This window comes from Emydura macquarii, unplaced genomic scaffold (assembly GCF_026122565.2).
Source record: "Emydura macquarii macquarii isolate MOO-44397 ecotype Brisbane River unplaced genomic scaffold, CSIRO-AGI_Emac_v2 contig_450, whole genome shotgun sequence".
In the NCBI taxonomy this organism is placed as follows: Eukaryota; Metazoa; Chordata; order Testudines; family Chelidae; genus Emydura; species Emydura macquarii.
In genome coordinates this window covers 1,419,033-1,440,719 of record NW_027130587.1, presented here as the reverse complement: position 1 = coordinate 1,440,719, position 21,687 = coordinate 1,419,033, and the positions used below count along the sequence as shown (strand labels likewise).

The 21,687-nt window shown below is 49.4% G+C and overlaps 1 protein-coding gene across 1 annotated transcript; it reads left to right on the top strand.

The window, feature by feature from the left end:
- The first annotated feature begins 4,102 nt into the window (after positions 1-4,102).
- On the top strand, positions 4,103-8,267 carry LOC137146410 (fibrinogen-like protein 1-like protein). The gene is made up of 3 exons (XM_067537666.1): positions 4,103-4,223; positions 5,148-5,279; positions 7,287-8,267. Exons 1-3 carry the CDS (start codon positions 4,220-4,222, stop codon positions 7,922-7,924), a joined length of 774 nt encoding a protein of 257 aa, XP_067393767.1. The 5' UTR covers positions 4,103-4,219; the 3' UTR covers positions 7,925-8,267.
- The last annotated feature ends 13,420 nt before the right edge of the window (positions 8,268-21,687 follow it).

Sequence of the window (21,687 nt, the reverse complement as noted above, 5' to 3'; positions counted from 1 at the left end):
CGGGTGGGGCATTTCTGTGACTATTCATACACACCACGCCCCGCCTGTCCTGTTGGCCCCTTGGCTTAATGGTTTATTTGCTTTGTGTCTCTAGGTGAGGAGACCTGAGGCACAAGCTGCTGTTCTGGGTTAAGAAGTGAAGTGAAGCAATATTTGGTGCTAACAAGTGATTCTCTGACACAGCCCAGATTTGCAGCAGCCAGTGCCTCCGGTGGGGCTTTCCCAGGGATCCATATCCTGCAAGTAGCTTTAAGTGAAACTCAGCTCAGTAAATACATACTTGGAGGCTATTCAATACCTTCCTGAGTGAAACACCCCCACTGTGTGTGTACGACAGATCTCAACAGAGCAGAAAACCAAGTAGCTCAGCGGTGTGGATTCTGTGTCCGAAGGAAACTGAATTAAGAGCTGGCTGACGTGCTCATGGGAGAATGTGTTTATTTGTAATCTATGCACCAATCACCCTAGTGTCAGCAGCGGCTGTCAGCTCCTATCACAGACCTGTCAACCCTACGCCTTCAAAAATCATGAGCCAGGCCTCAACAATTTACGGGTGACTTAAAAATCATGACATTTTAAAACGTACTAAACGTTGGACTGCTTCTAGTTCATATTTCCTAGCTTGTCTCTGCACCCATGAGGGCAGAACGCTCACTTTTAAACAAACGAAAGATGAGAGTCACCAATTCACATGGCTCCAGAAGCTGGGGCTTTGAGGAGAAAACACCACTTACCACGAGCGTTGGCAACGCTGCTATCCCGGCAGTACCCAGTCTCACGCAGTACCGATATTCCCCATCGCCGCACGACACATACAGCATTCAGTAGCGGCTTTAGAAATGTTTTGCCACGTGGAGATTTCCCTAGAAATCGGCTAATCGGCCTCGTGTGCCCATTTCCTCTGGAATCACTCGCTGACTCTTCAGGTGATCACTAGGTGGCGCCAAAGTCCCCTCTGCCTGCTGCAGACGTGCCGAGCCCTTGCAGACTCTTCACTGTCCCATGCGCCCTCCCTTGTGCTGGCCTGTGCCCGGTTATGATCCCAGGGCGGGCTGGATGGCAGTGGGCTGCATGTTCTCCCTCTGGGCAGCATCAGGGAGACTCTGTAACAGCCTCAGTTCTAAGAGCACATCCCTAGGCACAAAGAGCCGGTAGCATTATCAGCCCTGGGACGGTTCCGATATCTTTCTGCCTTTGGAAGGCTTGGGCATGAATGGCTGGAGATGTAAAAGGAGGTGTGGGGGTCCAGATAGCCCTGTGGACTGACTGTGGCTGGACTGTTGGCTCAGTATTTTCAACAGGTGTCAGTGTTGTAGTCTCTCTTGCGCCATCGCTGGTTTATGTGGTTTCTCCATTTCATCTGGCCCGTCTTTCCCCAGTTTGCTGCTGAGGATGTTATGTGGAGTGTGTGAAAAGCCTGACTAAAGTGCGGCTGTCACAGCTACTGCTTCCCCTCTCCACGAGGCCAGTAACCCCCTCAACGGAGGAAGTTCGATCGCTTTGCATGACGTGTTCTTGACAAATCCATGTTAGCTCTTACTTATCACCTGACTGCCCTCTCGATTTGAAGGAATTGATTGTTTAATGATTTGTTCCAGTATCTTTCTGGGCAGCAAAGTTAGGCTGACTGGTCTGTAATTCGCCAGGGCCTTTGTTTCCCTGTTTGAAGACAGGTACTATGTTTGCCCTTCTCCAGTCCTCTGGGCCCTACCGGGCAGCTCTGTTTTCCTGGGGAATCTTGGCGCAGGACCCAGCCTGTCTGACTCATGAAGGACTCCCCCCACTTCTGCCTGAACCAGAACTGATCAGGAGAAAGAGTGACAAAAAGCAATGAAATGCAGTGGGAGACACACCTAAACCCCTCCGGACAAGGGTGACAGGATAAGACAACTCCCTAGTCTCATTTGCATCAAAGATGGGACAGGGAGACACCTCCATTAGCATTCAGAGCGGAGAACAGAGGTTCCCAGGCAGGGAACGCACTCAACTCTGGGACCAGAGAAGCAAGGGAGCACTGCATGATGGGGGACCTCTGCTCCAGATGCTAATCGACCTACACTTGAACACACCCAGCTCAGCATTTATCAGACCAATTCCAGTAATGAATCCTTTGTGGGCATCCAAAACACTGAATCAGCCTGATTGCATGGTGAGCTCCCTTGGAGTAACGTCGCCCATAGCCAGGAACTATCAGACCTTCACTTTACTTCATCTTTCTCTTGCTCCTCATGGACTTATAGAACCTCTTCTTATTGCCTTTTATGGCCCTTGCTAGCTGCCTTAGCATTTCTGATTTTACCCCCACATCTTGTGCTAGCCCTTTAGACTCATTCATAGCAATTTGACCTTGTTTCCACTTTTTGTAGGATTCCTTTTTCATCTTCAGGTTTTAAAGAGCTCCTGATACAGCCATATTGGCTTTTTCCTGTTCTTCCCAACTGCGCTGCATCCGGATAGTTTGCTGTTGTGCCTTTAATATTGTCTCTTTTTTAAACTGCCAGCTCTCCTGAACTCCTTTCTCCCTCAGATCCCCTCCCCATGGGACCACGTCTCTCAATTCTCTGTGCTTATTGAAGTCTCTTTTTTAAAAGTCCATTGACCTTATGCTGCTGCTCTCACAAAATCTGCCATTTCATGATCACTTTCACCCAAGTTGCCTTCCACCTTCAGATTCGCAGCTTGGTCCTATCTGTTAGTCAGAATCATAGCTGAAGTGGCTGCCCCTATAACTTCCTCCATATTCTGAAACAAAAAGTTGGCCCCAACACTAAGACAATCTATATCCTGCCGTAGTTTTCCCAACAGATCTCCGAGTAGTCCAAATCCCCTATTACCACCAGGTCCTGTGCTTTGGATACTTCTGTTATTCATTCTAGAAATGTCTCATCCAGGTACGCCTCCTGATCCAGGTACGCCTCCGGAGTAGACCCCCTACTTCAGCCTAGCACCACAAATCTGACGGAGAAGGATCTGATTGCTCTCTAGGATACACCAAGGAGGGAGAAGAGCAACTGAAGCTAAAGGACAACCCTGGCACAAGAACAAATGAGGATAAACTGCCCAGGAACAAAGTCTGGCTGGAAATCTGAAGATGGTTTCTAACAATTAGAGGAGCGATATTTGGGAGCAGCCTCCCACTAGGAGACGTGGGAGCAAACAACCTACTTAATTTGAAGATGGAGCGTGATAGGTTTATGAACAGGTTTGCATGATGGGGCTGCCTGAGACTGCAGGGACTGGACTGTATGACCCAGGAGATCCCTCTCAGTCCTAGAATCATAGAACTCTGCGTTAGAAGGGACCGCAAGGTTCATCGGGTCTAACCCACCGCCAGGATGCAGGATTTGTTGTGTCCAAACCATCCAGGACAGGTGGCTACCCAGCCTCCTTTTGAAAACCTCCAGTGAAGGAGCTTCCACAACCTCCCTAGGCCGTCTGTGCCATTGTCCGACTGTTCTCACAGCTAGGCAGTTTTTCCTGAGATTTAATCTAAAACTGCTGTGCTGTAGTGTGAACCTATTGCACCATGTTCCTCTGCAGAAAAGGACAAACAGCACAAAGACCCACCAAGTCCACGTCTCCCCAACCTGCCAGCCTCAGTGCATCAGTGCTGGAGGGACGACCTCTAGGGTCAGCTAGTGCTTGGTGCCTATTCAGTCCTTGGCTCTGCCCACAGGCTGCAATCCAGCTAGTGTTGGCTCAGGCGGTGGGTTCTGTGCTACTGACACCTGTCCCCTGGGAACTAGACCGAGCCCAACCACTCATTCCCTCTTACACATGACCAGCTGACAGGTGGTAGGTAACAAGCGTCCCCTATCGCCCTGCCATTGCCAATGGGGCTATTGACATATGTCCTGCGGAATCCAGGTTCCTCCCACCCTGTTTCCTTATTTGCCCAGATGATTGGAAATGTTTAGAATTGGCCCAGTGTCAATAACTGAAACTCCCAGCTGTGTGATTGTAGGAGTAGTTCGCATTCCTCAGGAAGGCGGGAGAAATGTAAATATATTATTGTGGGCAAAGAAAACTCCTCAAGACAAACAAACAGTAACTGTTTCCTTGTACACATGCAAATTTTCATTGCTGGGAGTTAAGGTGCTGAGGTAAAGAGGGTGAGGACAAGGCTCCGCTATAAAGGGACAAATCCCAGCAGAGAGCTCGGGAGCAGGCAGACGGACAGTTCAGGTTTCTTGCCCGTCTGCTCAGCAGCACCGTCAGAATGGGTGAGTTTTATTTTCCTACCCAAACCTTTCATTCAGCATCAGAGGCTCTGGGCTGGATCCACCCCAGGCAGCTGCAGAGTGCTGTGAGGATAAGGCCAAGGTAAAAAGTGATGATGAGGACAGGGAATGCAAGTGAGGGGCTGCTGGGCAGCCTGGCCGGAAGGGAGGCCAGAGAGGAGAACACATAGCTAAGCACTGCATTAGTGTGAGGATCAGGCCCATGCCTTCTCAGACATGCCCATTCTCCACCCAAGTCCTGCCCCCTGTATGACCCTGCACCGTGGAGGACTGGGTCTTGTCCTAACTCACTTACTTACCAACACCCCGTATGGCCGCATCCCCACTCTCTCTGGCATGTGACAGCACTGGGTTTAAAGGACTCAGAGAGTGGGGCTTCTACGCATTTCTGCAGGAGTCTATTCCAGTCTAACAGGCCATACCTTTTAGGTGCTCCATTGGTTTAGGGCCAGCTGTTGAATTTACAGTTACATACAAGCGTGCACATTGTGTGAGCTGTTGCATGCTCTGTAAGTGCAGCTGCATGTTTTGTGGTCCAGGACAGGTGCAATTTTTAAACATGAATAGCTTGACCTCAGGTGTTCGATTTCCCACACAAACAGGCTTTTTTCTCCCAGGTCAAAACACCTTCCATTTTGCCTCTAAAACCTCTTTGCAACATTGTATCTGGGGCAAATTGTGGAAATTTGCTCTGGGGTTGAATGAAGATGTTGCTCACCCCAGTTCACAGGTGAGTGGTGCAGTGTTGGTCTTGGCCTGTCTCCTCCGACCCCAGGTTCTTCTTGGGAACCATCAGCCTCCAGGGAGCCACCATCCAAAAGAGAATGAGCTTTCTGGGCGAGATGCAGTGCCCAGCCCCCATTCTGCTAGGTCAGAGTCTCACAGCAGCTGTTTCTGTTCCTCCAGGGCTCCAGGCCGGGATGCGCTGGCTCCAGGAAGGCCTTGCCATCCTGGCCGTGGCCTCAGTGACTCTTCTCTGCACAAGTCCTGTCCAGGGTTCGGAGCACAGGGATGCCAGGAGCATCGCTTACCAGGGTGGTGAGTATGGACCCATCGGAGACATCAGCCACCTGGGCCAGGGGAGCGAGGGGGTTGGGTTGCACCAGGCCACAGGCCTAGAGCAGTGTCTGCACAGTACATCATCCCCCAGGGCCTGTCTGCATTGCTAAGTGCACAGAGGCTGCTGGTTTGCCCACACAAGCACTGCACTGCCACTTTCCCACTCACTGCTTCTAAGGCCTGTCAGACACCTGGCATATGATGGGAGCTGTATTTACATCTGAACCCGGCTGCTGCATAGAATAATGGTCTCCGCAAAACAGGCTGTTGTGAAAGGCGAAGCTCTGTCCACAGCTGCCTTTCTGCTGCGATCACCAGTATATCACACGTTTCACACGTGTCCCCTACACGGCCGGTGAGTCTGTGCTGCTGGAATCTCTCCAGCCTCTTTGGAGGCTTCAGGTTAAAATTGGGTGAACGTTGTGAAAAAATAGCGGTGGGTAATCTATTGAATTTTTCTATGGGATTTGCCATGGCAGCATCGGTGCCACATCCGTTCACGTTCCAGCTGTATTTAGTGAGCATCTTTAAGGCAGCAGTGTTCACCCGAATGGCAAAGTTTAGAGAGACACTAAAGAAAAGTGAATTCTGAAGTCAGAACCAGAGTTACTCTCATCCCATTACCAAACAAAATTTACCATGTGACCTGGGTGCCTAACTAAAATTCATTAGATTTTGAACATCAGACAAATTGCTCTCAAACAAACTAAAGACAAAATTATTCACCAATAATTTTGAATGACAAATTGAGATCATCAAAAGCTGCTCACAGACAACTCCCAAGAAAAGAGGCAAAATTCCTCAAAAAAGTCATTCCGAATTGTTTGCCGGGGTCTTCCTCAGGTCTTCCTGAAATAGCCACAGCTGCTGACTAAGGTAACTTCATTTTACAGGGATATGGCCGAGAGTGTGAGTCCCTAATGTACCTCCTGGCGAAGTCTGATTGTGCAGTTGTTCAGTGCATCTTTGTCCAGATCAGCACGTTGTTTGCTTTTGCAAATGAGTCCTTACAGGAGTAAATTATACCACTGCAAATCAGCGCACTGCAGGTCCCACACAGACACTGTCGTTTATGTGCACATTATGTGTCGGACCTCCAGGGGCGCTGGAACAATGCTTATGGTGGGGGTGCTGACAGCCATTGAACCAAACTGTAAACCCTGTATATGATGGAAACCGCTTTGAGCCGGGGGGCTGGGGTGTGTGGCAATGCCCCCCGCACATCTAGTTCCAGCACTTCTGAGGACCTGTGCTAACAGTAATGTTTTTATGTTGTTGAATTGACTAATCCTCAAATCAGAAGTATGTTTGCAAATCATCACTGATTTTCAAGGAAGGATTAAAGTCTTGGCCAAAGCCATTGGACAGAGCTGGATTAAGGCAATCCAGGGTGCACAGCACACCCCAAACTGGGGCCTCTATGGCATTGCCCCCAGATCCTAGCCCTATCCCTGCCCAGGGAGGCAGAAGCATGGAGAAGACCCCAACAGTAGCAGCAGGGATCGCTCCCCATTGATGGCTGCTAGACCTACAGCAGGGGTCTCCTTTATCCCCGGGGGGGGGAAGCAGGGGGTTGTGCAATATTTACCAGAGCAGCTGGGTGTATCTGTCTGGAACTTGCTCTGCTGTCCTGCCTCATGCCACACACAAAGCCCTCTGCTGGGGTGGAGTCAGGAGTCAAGCCCCAGAGCAGCAAGTCTGGGCATTACCAACCCACGGAGATGAATGGGGCACCACCCCCAACGTGGTGCAGTTCCAGGCTCTGCAGACGCAGGCTGATGCCACAGCAGCAGTTATACTGAGGTCACATTTTCAAGCTTTTCTTCCCAGCCATGAGAAATGGAAACGTAACTTTTAAAAAATGAATGTAATCCCAAAACTCAGGATGCTGGGGCCCCAGGCATGGGCCTATGGCACCCATGCTTTAAGGTAGCCCTACCTCTGTCTGGCTGTCTGTTACTGATCTTGTTGTACACGGTATTTCAGGATTCCCTCGAGACTGCAGCTACATCCCCACTGCCAGCCCCAGCGGGACCTACATCATCCAGCCAGCAGGCTCTCCCCCGCTGGTGGTGTGGTGCGACATGGACACCGAAGGCAAAGGCTGGACAGTTGTCCAGAGAAATTCTTACAGCACAGAGATCACCTGGAGTGAGTCCTGGAGCACCTACAAGTACGGCTTTGGGAACGTGCTGCAGGATTACTGGCTGGGCAACGAATACCTGTCCCTGCTCACGCGGCAAAGCACCTACAAGGTCCGCTTTGTCGTGGAGGACAAAAACAACAACACCCGCTACGCTGAGTTTGACATCTTCAGTGTAGAGGATGAGCCCAGCGGGTACCCGCTGAGGCTGGGCAGGTACTCTGGGAATGGCCAGGATTATTTCACCACCTACCAGTCCAGCCTGGGGGGTGTACATGACAATGTGAAGTTCACTACAACCGACAAGGATCAGGACAGATACGGTTATAATTGTGCAGACAGCTTTTATGGAGGTTGGTGGTACGACAACTGTCGTAATGTCCAGCTCACTGGGAAAAAGTACATCTACTGGGCAGGGTTCTGTAATGTCGGAGCGTGCAAATCCTCCACCATTCTAGTGAAACCATCAGATGTGTGCTGAGCCAGCCAGGCTTCCAGGGAGCTTGTCTACACTCGCAAAATAGTTCCCCATATTTCAGCAGCTGCCAGTAGCAATGCATTTGCCCTGATGGCAGGAGTAGTGTAGTCGCTAGTGGATTTTTAATGCATTTTTACTAGTGTGACATTGAAATCCGCTTTGAACCCATCATGAAAACCCCCAAGTTCTGTTTACACCAGCAGTTTAGCAGCAGTGCAGCTGCACTATTGCTGGTAGCTGTTTTAATACGGGTACTGGTTTTGTATTCCCTGTAGAATCAGTGTACTCCATGCTTTCACTCTTCCTTCTGTAACCATTCTAGTCCCTGGAGATTTCAATGTGATAAATCATCTGTAATAAATTCTGAACTCTGTGTTATCTCCCATTTTTTAGCTACAACTAGCAACAACAGTAGCTCAGTTTGGATCTAAATGCATCTCCATATCTGGCCAGTCTTCTGTTCCCTCATGTTTATGTGGGTGATTAATCATGACACTAAGGTTATAGCAAATGTGAGGACACAGGAACTGTTAAAAAGGGGGCATTTATTTACTGATGTTGATTTTCCAGCCACTCCCGTCCTCTGCTCTCATTACTTTGCACAAGTTCAAATAAACATTCGATCAAACAAAGCCTTTGAAAAATCCACAGAAGCATTCCCCTGCCCAGACCGTCTCGCTCCGTACTGTGGGGGTGCTGAAATGAAAGGCAGTTTGGGGGAATTAGTTGCAGGCTGGGTTATTATCAGGCAAATCCGTGTGCCAAGCCAGGCAGGAACTGTAGGGCAATCAGGAACCCATTCTGCGTTTGCTTAACCAGACCAACAAGTGTCAGCAGCTAAGAGAGGAGTCAGGGTGAGGGGCAGAGCGCTTCAGCACCAGCATTCACATGACCTGATTCCAGCCTCACCCCATTCTGACCCCAGCATGTCACCAGAGAGGAACTCCTGATTCCTGGTGTCAATAGGGCTGCAGAGCTGCCAGCTCATCAGTCTTGCAGTACTTGATGGGTTTTTAAAGTTGCTCAGGTACTCTGAGTTCTGCCACCAAACTCGTGAATTCTGCCCTGATTCAAAATGACCTCTGTCATGGTGTCTGGGCTTGCCGTTCCTCTGAGCTCTCTCTGCGTGACCCCCCACCTCACGTCTGCTCTCTTCTGGGGGTGAAATTCCACAGTTCTCCTACACCAGGCTACAGCCCCTGGGTATCCATCATTCATACTGGGCTCTGACTCCTGTGGTTCTTCCCTTTGGGAGTCTGTGACCAGCAGGACACAGTGACCATACAGACTGCTCGCTTAACCCACAGTATTGATTCTTTTAACAGTAGGAACAAAGCTTTTGAAGAAAAAGGAGCCTCTACGTGGGGAAATCAGTTGTGGATGGAAAGTCCCATGTCCAAACATGAATTTAGATTTATTTTTAAACTCAAGGGTAAAAAAGAAACAGTAGGTATTAAAAATGAAGTGCACCCGTATGTAGATGAAAAATGACAAGTTTTATCAAATATATACAGATGTGTCCAAAAAAGAAAAAACAGGAAGAGTAGGGATGGCATATTGCATACCAAAATGGGGAATTAGTGCATCTAAAATAATATCTGGGATGTAAACACACAGCAGCAGCAGTCATTTTTTCAGATTCAATCTCAGGCCTTACGGCGATAACAGAGGAGTATCTCAGCATGTAGAAGTGATTTAAACAATGAAATGATATTTCTAATAACGGAGCTAGTACAGATGGGGATACAGGTAGCATTAGCCTGGATCCCCTAAATATCGGGGTAACAGCGAATGAAATGGCAGACAAAGCAGCTAAAATGCTGAAAGAAATGGAAGGATTGACTTAGAAATACCCTGGAGTTGACAGGAATCCAAAACAAATGTACAACGAGGAATGGCAAAAAAAATTGGATTAATGAAAAGAGCGGGAGGAGATGTTTTGAATTGTGTCCTAGGGGTGAGGAGAGCTGCGGGTTATGACATTTCAGGGCCTGGAGGATAAGAGAAATGAAGTACTTCTCTTTAGAGCACTCACTGGCCATTGTGGCTTAAACAAAAACCTTTTTGAATAAATAGACACAAAGATGGACTATGTGTACTGTCCAAGGTAGAAGAAACTACCCCCTTTCCTGGGTAGGTAAGGGCTGTGGTAGAGAAAGGGAAACGCTTTTTGAGGCATTCAAATGTTTTATGGTAAAAACATCACGCTATGTTATTTAGTAAAACCACCGGGGAAATGGAGCATTACTGAAAAGGGGTTGTCACGCCGCCTGGAAGACACGGGGCGGAGGGAGAGGGCATAAACCGCCAGGCATTGAGGAACTGCAGCTGGTGGCAGCGGCAGCCATTCAGTCAAGCCTTCTTAGTCAGGAAAAAGAGGAAAAGAAAAGAAAAGCGGATGCAGGGAGGGAGTCTGGGGTCACTGCTAGAGCAGCAACAAGGAGACACCACCTGCAGTGAGTCTCCCCCTGCCCCCTCATTCCCCACCCGCCCTCAGGCTGCCCCCTACTCCCCGGCCAACCTCCAAGTGCACCCTACTCCCCAGCCTGCCCTGTTTCCCCTCAGGCTGCCCCCTACTCCGTACCCTCCCCCGCCCTCCCTCCCTCCCTCAGGCTGCCCCCTATTCACCTCTCTCCCCTGCCCCCCTCAGGCTGCCTCCTACTCCGTACCCTCCCCCGCCCTCCCTCCCTCAGGCTGCCTCCTACTCTCCAGCCTCCTCTGCCCCCCTCAGGCTGTGCACTACTCCTCACACACTGTGCCCCCCACAGGCTGCCCCCTACTCCCTACCCTCCCCCGTCCCCCTCAGGCTGCTCCCTACTCCGTTCCCTCCCCCCTCCCTCCCTCAGGCTGCCCCCTACTCTCCAGACTCCCCTGCCCCCCTCAGGCTGCGCACTACTCCTCACACACTGTGCCCCCCTCAGGCTGCCCCCTATTCACCTCACTCCCCTGCCCCCCTCAGGCTGTGCTCCACTTCCCATTCTCCCTCCCCTGCCCCCCTCAGGCTGCCCCCCCCCCCCCCGCACACCCCTCTTTCCTCACAGTTCTCTTTCCATTTGCTGACCCATGGAGCCCAGGGGTAACCCCCCAAGACAACAACTGGCCGGTTACAGAAAGGGAGGCAGCGTTTATCAGGGTCGATCCCGCGACCCCGTACCCTAAGCACTCGGGACTTTTTCAAGGGGAAAAGGCAGTATGCCGCATTTATTGACAGAAACTAAAGTAATAACTAACTTAAACCTACACACACACACACACACACACACACATACACGCGCCCAAACGTACCAGAAAGCGTTCTATAGTTATATATAGCTACCAGTCCTGATTGTGGCTTGAGATCGTAGCTAGGGTTCGTTGCTGGAGTTCGTGGCTCGTGGCAGCTACCTGGCCAGGGAAGCTGGGCACGAGGAGAGCAGGGTCCTTGTCGGGCGCGCACCGACGCTCTTCTTTAGATGATGTGTAGAACGCTGTTTTTCCCCCCAAAGCCTTGAAATCTCACCCAGTCTTTTATAGGTTTTTCAGTTCTGCTGTGTCACGTCGCTTCTCTGTGACCCTTGATTGCTGGTACAATAGCAGACGTGACTTTCAGCTTGTTCTTTGATGTCTTGATTAAGTTTGATTAAGTTTTTCTGGGGTGGATCCTTCTTTGCTTTTTGGGGCTATGTTCACACTCTTCAGCCTAGGATGGACTTCACACTTCATCAGGACAACTTCATCAGGACAAGCTGGCAGTTTGGGTCTGACTCACACACACATACACCCTCCGTTCATACCTTGTTCAGATAACTATCTTATTCATCTAAAGGTTTAGAAAGGGTTTGACACAAGATGGAGTACATAGGGTCAAAATGGGGTTCTTACACAAGATGGAGTACATAGGTCAAAATGGGGTTTTACATTCACAATATGGAGTATGACTGAGAGAAGTTCCAATGTTACATGATTTCAATAATAACCATATAGAGGTTGACACAAATAAGGGTATGGATTAAAAGCTATGAATTAATCTACAGGGTTACAATTACAATTAAAAGCTCTGACTTAAGTTCCAGGGTTACAATTACAATTTTATTCCTACATTTATCAGGGTCGATCCCGCGACCCCGTACCCGATCACTGCTGGTGACGCCCAGCCCTGCTCCCCCACGGGCCAGGCGACTAGGTACCACCCCGTGACAATGACTGACTTCCTAGAAGAACAGCTCGGTGTTAGTAACACACTTGGCCTGAAGCCGGGCCCCCTGACTAATAAGTGGGCAATAACAGCTAACAAATAAACACCCACATCACCACCCCTCACAGGGAAGCCAGTGGTGGCGGGCTGGGGACCTCAGGCGGGACAGCAACACCAAGAGGGAGGCACCAGGCACCCGTGGGCGTGGAGCGACGAGGAGCCAGGATCTCAGCCGGGAACAGTCAGGGGCAGGTAACTTCTCTCAGACAACATGACGCCAGCGCGACTGCCCCTGGAGCGGCCGTACAGTAGCGCGGGTTGTGAACACATTCCTTATATAGCCGGCTATTACTGGGCACACCTCTCGAGTCACATGACCTTTCCCGCCGCCAGGTGCCCACCTTTGGCTCATAAAGAGTGCCAAAATCCAGCAAGAAAGGTGAACTGATATGGAGCACCAACGACACCCCAGACGAAACGAAATGGCTAACCTGAAACCTTCACCTTACATGGGGTGGCCAACCTCCCTGCAGCCAGCCTGCCTGCAGCCACCTTTCTTTACTAAGGGCAGCCTCCCTGGCACATACATGGGCTGTGGGAAACGATGTCCATCTTGACGGAGGGCGCGCTTTGGTTTACAGCCCATGGAAAGTGTAAAGGGAGGTTGTGATGGGTTTGGACCTAGTGGGTAACCAGTTTTGTAGACGCATGCTGACCAGGCCAATGGGGTGTTTGCTGTGTGAATACGTTGGGCTGGGTCAGTAGGCAACTGTCGAGAAACACAAGCAGGAAGAGAAAAGAAGACTGAGAAGCTAATTCCCAGCAAACCCCTGAGAGATGGTAAGAGAATTCCAGGACGGGAAAAGGCCTGGAACACTGGAAAGGCAAAGAACTGTGGCCGATTGGCAAAGGAGATCTCTCCCAGGCCGGGGGCAGTTGTCTGGGGGAACCTGGCTGAGACCCAGGCACCCACTGGTGTATCTGCTGAGGTTAGCATCATCGGCAGGTTAGTCTTTAGGTAAGATAGACAGGTGTAGTCACTTGTAGCGAGGAGGCATGGCCTCCCTCCGAGACAGACAGGGAGGGATGGCCACTCAGCCCTGGAAGGGCGGAGCCAGTGAAGCCATGCCTGCCCCCCTGGAAGCAGAGGGGCAGGGCTCAGACAGGAAAAGGAAATATAAAGGGCAAGCCTTCCTGCTCAGTTGGGAGATGGTGGCCAAGGGAGAAGAACATCTCTCCCTTCGCGTTGGGGCCTGAGCCTGACCGCTGCCCTGAGGAGAGGCTGTGACCACATGAGGGCGTGGCCTCCCTCCAAGACAGACAAAGAGGGACAGGCCACATCCTCTTCGACGCCACTGTTAAAAAAATCAATGCTGTGGCTGAAGCCACAGTCAGCCAGTCAGTCAGGTCACTGTATCCTGGTGGTCGCAGACTCCCAAAGGGAAGAAGTGCAAGTGCCGGAAGCCAGTTGGACCTGCTGGGTACGAATGGTGGATTACATTATCATCGAAATGCTCTATGTCATCACTCACGCAATGGTTAGTCACAAAGTCAGGACCTTGACTTGTAAATAGCTCCCAGTTAGCTTTCTTAAATTTCCAGATGGGTATTTTCCATTGCCTTCAACCTTACTTTGCCCTTGAAAAGTAATAAGTATAGGGAAATGATCACTTCCTATTCCTTCTTCCCAGTTGTATTTACTTGCACTATCTGCTGTTATATGTCCCAAGTCTAAGCAGCAAAAACCACTACATGCTGCATTAAATCTAGTTGGGGTGCCAGCATTTAAAACCACAAGATTGTTTTCAATGAACTTTTCTAAGCATGCACCATTTTTATCAGTTGTCTTACTTCCTCACAATTTATTATGACTGTTTAGGTCACCACATATAATGTATGCTCTTTTAGCATCTGTACTATTTCTGGTAGCTCTGAACTTTCTAATTTCCCAAATGGATTATAGATATTATAAATCCTTAAAGAAATATTAGTCTTCTGCATTGGGATCTCAACAGCATTATATTCTAGGTTTACGTCTTCATTCTCTACTGCCATTTTTATCTTTCTCTTCTGAAAGTTCAAACACCTCTTCCTACTTTTCAATCTTGCCTAAAGGTAATATATCCTGAGATTGTAAAAGCAAGCTTTCCAACCAACCATGGTTCCTGGATACATAAGACACCCGGTTTAGTTTTCATTTCCAGGGTATTTTCTTTTAGTTCTTGACCATGTGCTATCAAACTGTGTGCATTCCAACAAAAGACTGAGATTCTCCCATACCCAGTCATATTTCTCCATTAACTTCATTCATTGACAAGTTGCTAATATACAAATATTTTCCTCACTGCCCTAGCTATAATTTTTATTTTTTCTGATCCCTCCCCTGCCCCAGTTTCTGATGTGAAATTTATCACTTCTATCACAATTGCAATTATCCTTTCTTTTTTCATTACTAGTATATCATTGCCTATTCCTTCCACAGTGCTTATACAATGGAGCTGTGTCTGCAGTTCCCTGTTTCCTGTGCTGATTGTCTCTTCCTTCTCCACCTGATGTTTGAGAGTCTCCTTATAGTTTCTGCATGACAAATTATTAATTTTTTTTTGTCTTTTGTCTATCTTTAGCTCGCCTTGCTGCAACAAACCTCTATATGCCAGGGTAATCAAAACCAGTTCTCAACATGCGAACCCCATATGCCAAACTCTCAGACAGTTGCTCTAAAACATGCCACATTTCTGGGAGAATGGGGCTTTGGTAGACAGCCAGTGGCACCGAAACCCAGCCCAGAAGCAGGGCTCTGATGGAATCTCATTCACTGTTTGTCCCCTGGACCATTCTGGCTCCTCAGTGGGTGAACTCCTGGCCCCATGATGTCAGTAACAAAGCTCCCACTTCCACACAAGGCTCCCAGAACTGGGGGTGATCACAGAGGCAGCCATGGAGCTCTGAGCGGTTCAATATATTTCGCTCTCCGGCAATCAATGGGTTCTCCCCAGCCTTACCCAAAGTGTCTCTCTGCGCTAGTGCTCGTGGAGGGCGAATGACTCAACGCTGGTGTTTAGACTGAGCAGCTCTGGGGTACTTGGGCAATAAAGCAAAGAAGTCTTTTCCCAAAGGGAACGTCCCAAATTCAAGCAGGGTTTCCCATTAACCCCACCAAGAGAAAGCTCTGGCAGAATGGCAAGGTGTTCCACAGCCTGACGTGTCCAGTGTCTCTGCAGCTCTGCAGCCCCTGGAGGAGACACAGCCTGGGCATCAGTTGTGGACACTGCTTCTGGGCCAGCCAGTCCCAATCCGTCGGAGCTTCAGCTTCACGGGGTCTGGCCCTGCAGCTCACTCAGGGCGGAGAAGCTGCTAAGCACTTTGGGTCAGATGCAGCAAAGCATTTCAATGGGTTTGGTAGAGCAGGGTCACAGTGCTCAGTGCCAGTCAAACCCTCAGTCCGTGGCTCTGCACACAGACTGCAAACCAGGGACTCAGCTAGTGCCAGCTCAGCTGGGGGGGGGGTTCTACTGGCACCCGGCCTCTGGGAACCGGCCTGAGCCCAAACACGCATTTCCCCCTTACACGTGACCAGCTGACAGATGGTAACCACCAGCCACTGTTGACACAGGGGCTACTGACATAGCTTTGTAAAGAAGAAATGCAATTCCCCACCCCATGTTTTGAGGAACTCAAGATACTACCATCCTGTTTGGCTTGGCGTCGCCACTTATTGCCTTGCCATTTATTGCCTTATTTACCTAGGGAAGAACTTACTCCTGTTTAGATGTGGTTTTTCTACCCACGACAACACAAAAAATGACAGAGGTTTCCCATCTTTCCAGGGAAATGGAAACTGGCCCTAAGACCACACAGCAGTGAACCAGGGATTTCCATTATTGACATTGCCCGTATCTAAATATGAGCAAATGCTTACCTAGGCAATAAGGCAATAAATGGCGACGCCAAGCCAAACAGGATGGTAGTATCATGAGTTCCTCAGAATAAGTGGTGGGGAATTGCTTTTCTTCTTTACAAAGCAATGTCAGTAGCCCCATGGATCAATAGTGGCTGGTTGTTACCTGTCAGCTGGTCAAGTGTAAGGACTAAAATAAAGTCATTTTACATCCCAGCCTTCCAGCAAGAGTCTTTTATGTTTTTAGCTAATTTCCGTGTGTGTGGACGGTGAAGATCTGTGTTCTTCTCAGGGATCCGAAATCCAATTCATGACTTCTATGCAATGAGAGGGGAGCATTCTGGAGCCATACTCTGACTAATGGTGGCCAGAGCCCCATGTATTCCTACGTTCCATAGTCATGGAATCATCCCTTGCTGCAGAACTGTTATGTTTTCATTTTTGAAAAAACTATGGTTATAGCCTTTATGGCTGCAAAGAAAATCTTGAAACCATAACTCGAGCATAACTCATGTAGTGCTGTTTCCTGAGTTTGCCAAGAGCCTGAAATAATAGCTCTGAGGGGGGAACGGCCCCATTCATCTCTGAAACCTCAAAATAACAATTTCATTGCCAACATTTGTAATTATTGCACTGCTGACCATTTTGGTAGAAATAGCTAGTAATTATCCAGCAATTCCAAACTGACGGAGCCGTAGGCGATTGTACTGAGTGGCTCATTTTGATAGTTCAGTAAAATTCCCCTTTTTTAGGATTTGTTTGAAACTGAAGTGAATTTCCTCTAGCATGCCACAGAATCCAGAGACCTTGCTAGAAATACAGGCTACTACAGGCTTGTTAGTTTGACCTCAGGAGTATGCGAAGTCTTGGAAAAATTTTTGAAAGAGAAAGTGGTTAAGGACATGGAGGTTAAGGTCATTTGGACAAAATACAACATGGTTTTACAAAAGATAGATCGTGCCAGACCATGTCATCCCCTTCGAGAAGATAACTGATTTTTTTAGACAAAGGGAATGCAGTAGATCTAATTTACCTAGATTTCAGTAAGGTATTTTATCCAGTTCCACGTGGGGAATCATTAGTTAAATTGGAAAAGATGGGGATTAATATGAAAATTGGAAGGTGGATAAGGAACTGGTTAAAGGGGAGACTACAAAAGGTCATACTGAAAGGTGAACTGTCAGGCTGGAGGGAGGTTACTAGTGGAGTTCCTCAGGGATCGGTCTTGGAACCAATCTTATTTAATCTTTTTATTACTGACCTTGGCACAAAAAGTGGGAGTGTGTTAATAAAGTTTGTGGATGACACAAAGTGGGGAGGTATTGCCAATACAGAGAAGGATCGGGATATCATACAAGAAGATCTGGATGAACTTGTAAACTGGAGTAATAGAAATAGGATGAAATGTAATAGTGGAAAGTGCAAGGTCATGCATTTAGGGATTAATAACAAGAATTTCTGCTATAAGTTGGGGATGCATCAGTTGGAAGTGACAGAGGAGGAGAAGGATTTGGGCATATTGATTGATCACAGAATGACTATGAGCCACCAATGTGATGTGGCTGTGAAAAAAACTAATGCGATCCTAGGATGCATCGGTGAGGTATTTCCAGTAGAGGTAAGAAGGTGTTAGTACCGTTAATCAAGGCGCTGGTGAGACCTCATCTGGAATACTGTGTGCAGTTCTGGTCTCCCATGTTTAAGAAAGATGAATTCAAACTGGAACAGGTTCAGAGAAGGGCTACTAGGATGATCCAAGGAATGGAAAACCTGCCTTATGAGAGGAGACTCAAAGAGCTTGGCTTGTTTAGCTTAACCAAGAGAAGGCTGAGAGGAGATATGATTGCTCTCTATAAATACATCAGAGCGATAAATACCAGGAAGGAAGAGGAATTATTTAGGGTCAGCGCCAATGTGGACACAAGAACAAATAGATATAAACTGGCCGTCAGGAAGTTTAGACTTGAAATTAGATGATGATTTCTAACCATCAGAGGAGTGAAGTTTTGGAACAGCCTTCCAAGGCAAGCAGTGGGGTCAAAAAACCTATCTGGCTTCAAGACTGAGCTTGATACATTTATGGAGGGGATGGTCTGATGGGACAGCCTAATTTGGTAATTAACTGATTTTTGACTACTAGCAGTGAATATGCCCAATGGCCTGTGATGAGATGTTAGATGGGTGGGTTCTGAGTTACTACAGAGAATTCTTTCCAAGTGTCTGGCTTGTGAGTCTTGCCCACATGCTCAGGGTTTAGCTGATTTCCATAGTTGGGGTCTGGAAGGAATTTTCCCCCAGGGCAGATTGGCAGAGGCCCTGGGGGTTTTTTTGCCTTCTTCTGCAGCATGGGGCACAGCTCACTTCCTGGTGGATTCTCTGTACCTCGAAGTCTTTAAACCATGATTTGAGGACTTCAATAACTCAGTCATAGGTTAGGGATCTATTACAGGAGTAGGTGGGTGCGGTGCTGTAGCCTGCGTTGTGCAGGAGGTCAGACTAGATGGTCATAATGGTCCCTTCTGACCTTAAAGTTTATGAGTCTATGAGAACTGAGGAGCTGGCTGGGTAGTCCATGTGGCTCTGCCTGTGGCAATGCTAGTGTAATCCCACTGTCTTTCCAGAATTGCACACTGGAAACGCTGCATGAAGCTTTACAGAATGCCTGGATGTCAGTGTGGTGAGCTGGCGCAGAAGAGAGAACTCAAGGTGGCAGCGTGTGAGTCTTGAAGAGTGGCCATAAAGACACAGTCCTAGCAACCGCTCATGGTCCCATCATGGCCCAGTGCCCGTGCTCGTGCTGTGATGATGGAAAGGCCATGCTGAGTTGGGAACTTGTTCATTTCAGTGGTGTCACCACCCCTGCATGGAGGGGGATATATGGCTTGGTTCTGAATATCTGAAACTCTAGTGTTACTTTCTCAGTTAGAGACCCACCCTTAAATGTAATCAGTACAACTTGTTTCCTCCTCCTCATTTACTAATTAGTCACAAAACTTACTAATGCTTTCTCTTTGACTATACTTTCGGTTATCTCATCATTGGTTAGCTCTACTGGCACTCCATATAGTACCTAGTATTGTGTGTAATGCCCCTCTCCACCGTTACCTTCTTTACTGCCAATCTGCATATAGATTTTCATGGACAGGCCTGGACTCCTATGGATCCCACCACCCACTCAGCAGGGTGTATCTGTTTTATTTTTTCCCCTATGTATTTAATTGTTGGTGCCTCCACCCCCCTCGCTCCTTCCTGGCAGGATCACCAGAGCAGATTGGGAAGAAAATGCTAACACAGGATAACTCCTACTTACTTGCCAGATAGCTGGAGACTCCCAAGAAGTAATGCAAACACATCCAATATATTCCACACAGCCATCGTATTAGACAGGAGAGAAATATCACATAACAGGGTAAAATGCTATTCTTAGGCTCACCAGTCACATGACCTGAAGTAACAATTGTAAAATTACTGTCCCGTTGGTACGGACGTTGATGGGGCCCTTGATGACCTGTGGCCACAATCTCTTCTGGGCAGCGGTTTAGCACGTGGCTGACTGGGTTCAGCACAGCTCAAAAGGCTCACAACTGGGATAAGGTGGCCAGTCCCTCTGCAGGTTCAATAGGCAGCAGATGATCAAAATCCCCAAATCCTCACTCCCTGGCTTGAGGACGCCGTGCAGGGCGTAGGGGTTCCCCAAACACTGTCCCTGACTAACTAACGAACAGACGGTGCACTCACACGCCCCGGGAATGATCCTCAGGGTCAGAGACGACTCCGAACTCCTCAGTCCCCGCAGAGGGGCTGGTCTCTGCTGGCAGGGATCCTCTTCACGCAGGCGTTAGGCTGCTTCTGGCCCCAGGATTTCCCCTCGACGACAAGGGGTGCAGGGCTCCAGCTGCAGATTACAAAACTACACCACAAATCAGCCAGTCTCCCACCCAGCGCCCGGCACACTCACAGCAGGCCAGGGCCCTAGCCTAGCAGCCCAAGCAGAGCTTGCCATGCCCTGCCTCTCCCTCCTAGGGAGCCGGGGGCTAACTCAGCTGGGGGGGGGGGAGCTTTTCCCACCAACGCACTAGAAGCTGGGAGACACCTTGGAGCAGGAAGGGCTCAAGCAGAGGGATCTGACTTTCTGGTCCCCAGAGGCCAGTTCTCAGGGGGAGCCCTGCATGCAGGCTTGGATTCACCAGCTCCCCACACAGCCAGTCCTGCCCCTCTCCCCCCCCCCCCGGCTCCAGACAGACTGCTCCCAAAATGGCCTCTCCCCTCTCCTGAGCTCCCTGGGAGGGGCATCTCCACCCCTATTGGGTGCCAGGCTGACTCTGAGTCTGCCTCGATTCTCCCTCCCTGAGCTACGGGCACACATAGCCCCAGGGATCCAGGGCATCTCCTGGGGGGTTACAAGTAGCTGGAAACTTATTTTAACTTTCACTAGCCTTTTAGTGTTTAGCAGTTCACCAGCTTGTTCTCTGTTTTCACATTCAACTAGAAGATCACCATCTTGCAGCCTCCCATTGCTTTCAACATCCCTGATGCTTTTTTAAACCCAGTCAGCTACTTTCAGAGGGTTAACATCACCTAATCTTATTTCTTTGGCTGGGGGTCTTACAATTATAACGTTTTGGTTTATTTCCTTCCCCAGTGTTGCTTTTTTTGTTGTTGCTGGTATCCTCATCATCTGCTTCTGCTTCTACCCCCCCTGCCGACTTTGTACCTACTTTCCCTCTCTAACAGACTCATCTTCAGTTTCTAGAGTGACTTCCTCAGTTAAAAAATCCTCCAACAGCCCAGCCAGGCCCCCAGCCCCTTTCTGCTGCCAACTTCCTGGCTGTGTAATCTGGCCTGCTCCTGTCCAGGAGGGCTTCCTGGTCAGTTAGGCCTGACTCTCCCTCCAGGTGCAGCCAGGCTCCCTAACTCGCCTTTCAGGCCCACATTAACCCCTCCAGGACCTGTGTTGGGCTACACATCCCATGACAATGGGGTGCAGAGGACTGTGGGGAGCGGAGGGCAGATTGTGAGGGGGCAGGACAATGGGGGCAGGAGGAGACTGAGGGGTGCAGTGGATTGGGGGGGACCAGGAGGAGACCAAGGAATAAGAGTGGCAGAGAGGCAGAATGTGAGGGGAAAGAGACAGAGGGTCAAGTGGCCACTCTGAGGCAGCAATAGCCCATCCGGGGCAGGTGGGGGCTGGAGCCAGGGGTGAGTAGAGGGAGAACGTGGCTGGGGCAGGCAGGGAGGCAGGATAGGGCTGGGAGGGAGAACCGTAGCTCCCCAGGCCCAAGGCTGGGCAGAGTGAGTGGAGCCCGCCCTGAGCAGCCGGCGGGAGGGAGGCTGTGTTTGTGCTGTTCCGTGCAGGCTGAGATGCTTGTGACTCACACACACCCCCCCGCGTCCCGTCCCGCCCGGCTCAGACACCACCAGGCAAACGACACCACCCAGGATTCGTTATTTCGTGATACCGCCCCGTTGTCAGTCTGTCTCCTGACATTTTGGGCTGATTCATGTATTTTGAATGTTTGGGCTCTTATGGCAGTTGGAGGCGCTGGGCCCTGCCCCTGTCCCTGGCTGGGGTGTTGTGGCCCGGGGCATCACCAGGTGGGCCAGGCCAGTGTCATTCCTCATGCCTTCGGGGAGCAGAGGACGCAAGATCGTCCTGACAGCTGGTGGCTCCCTCCTCCCCGGCCTGCCACTCTC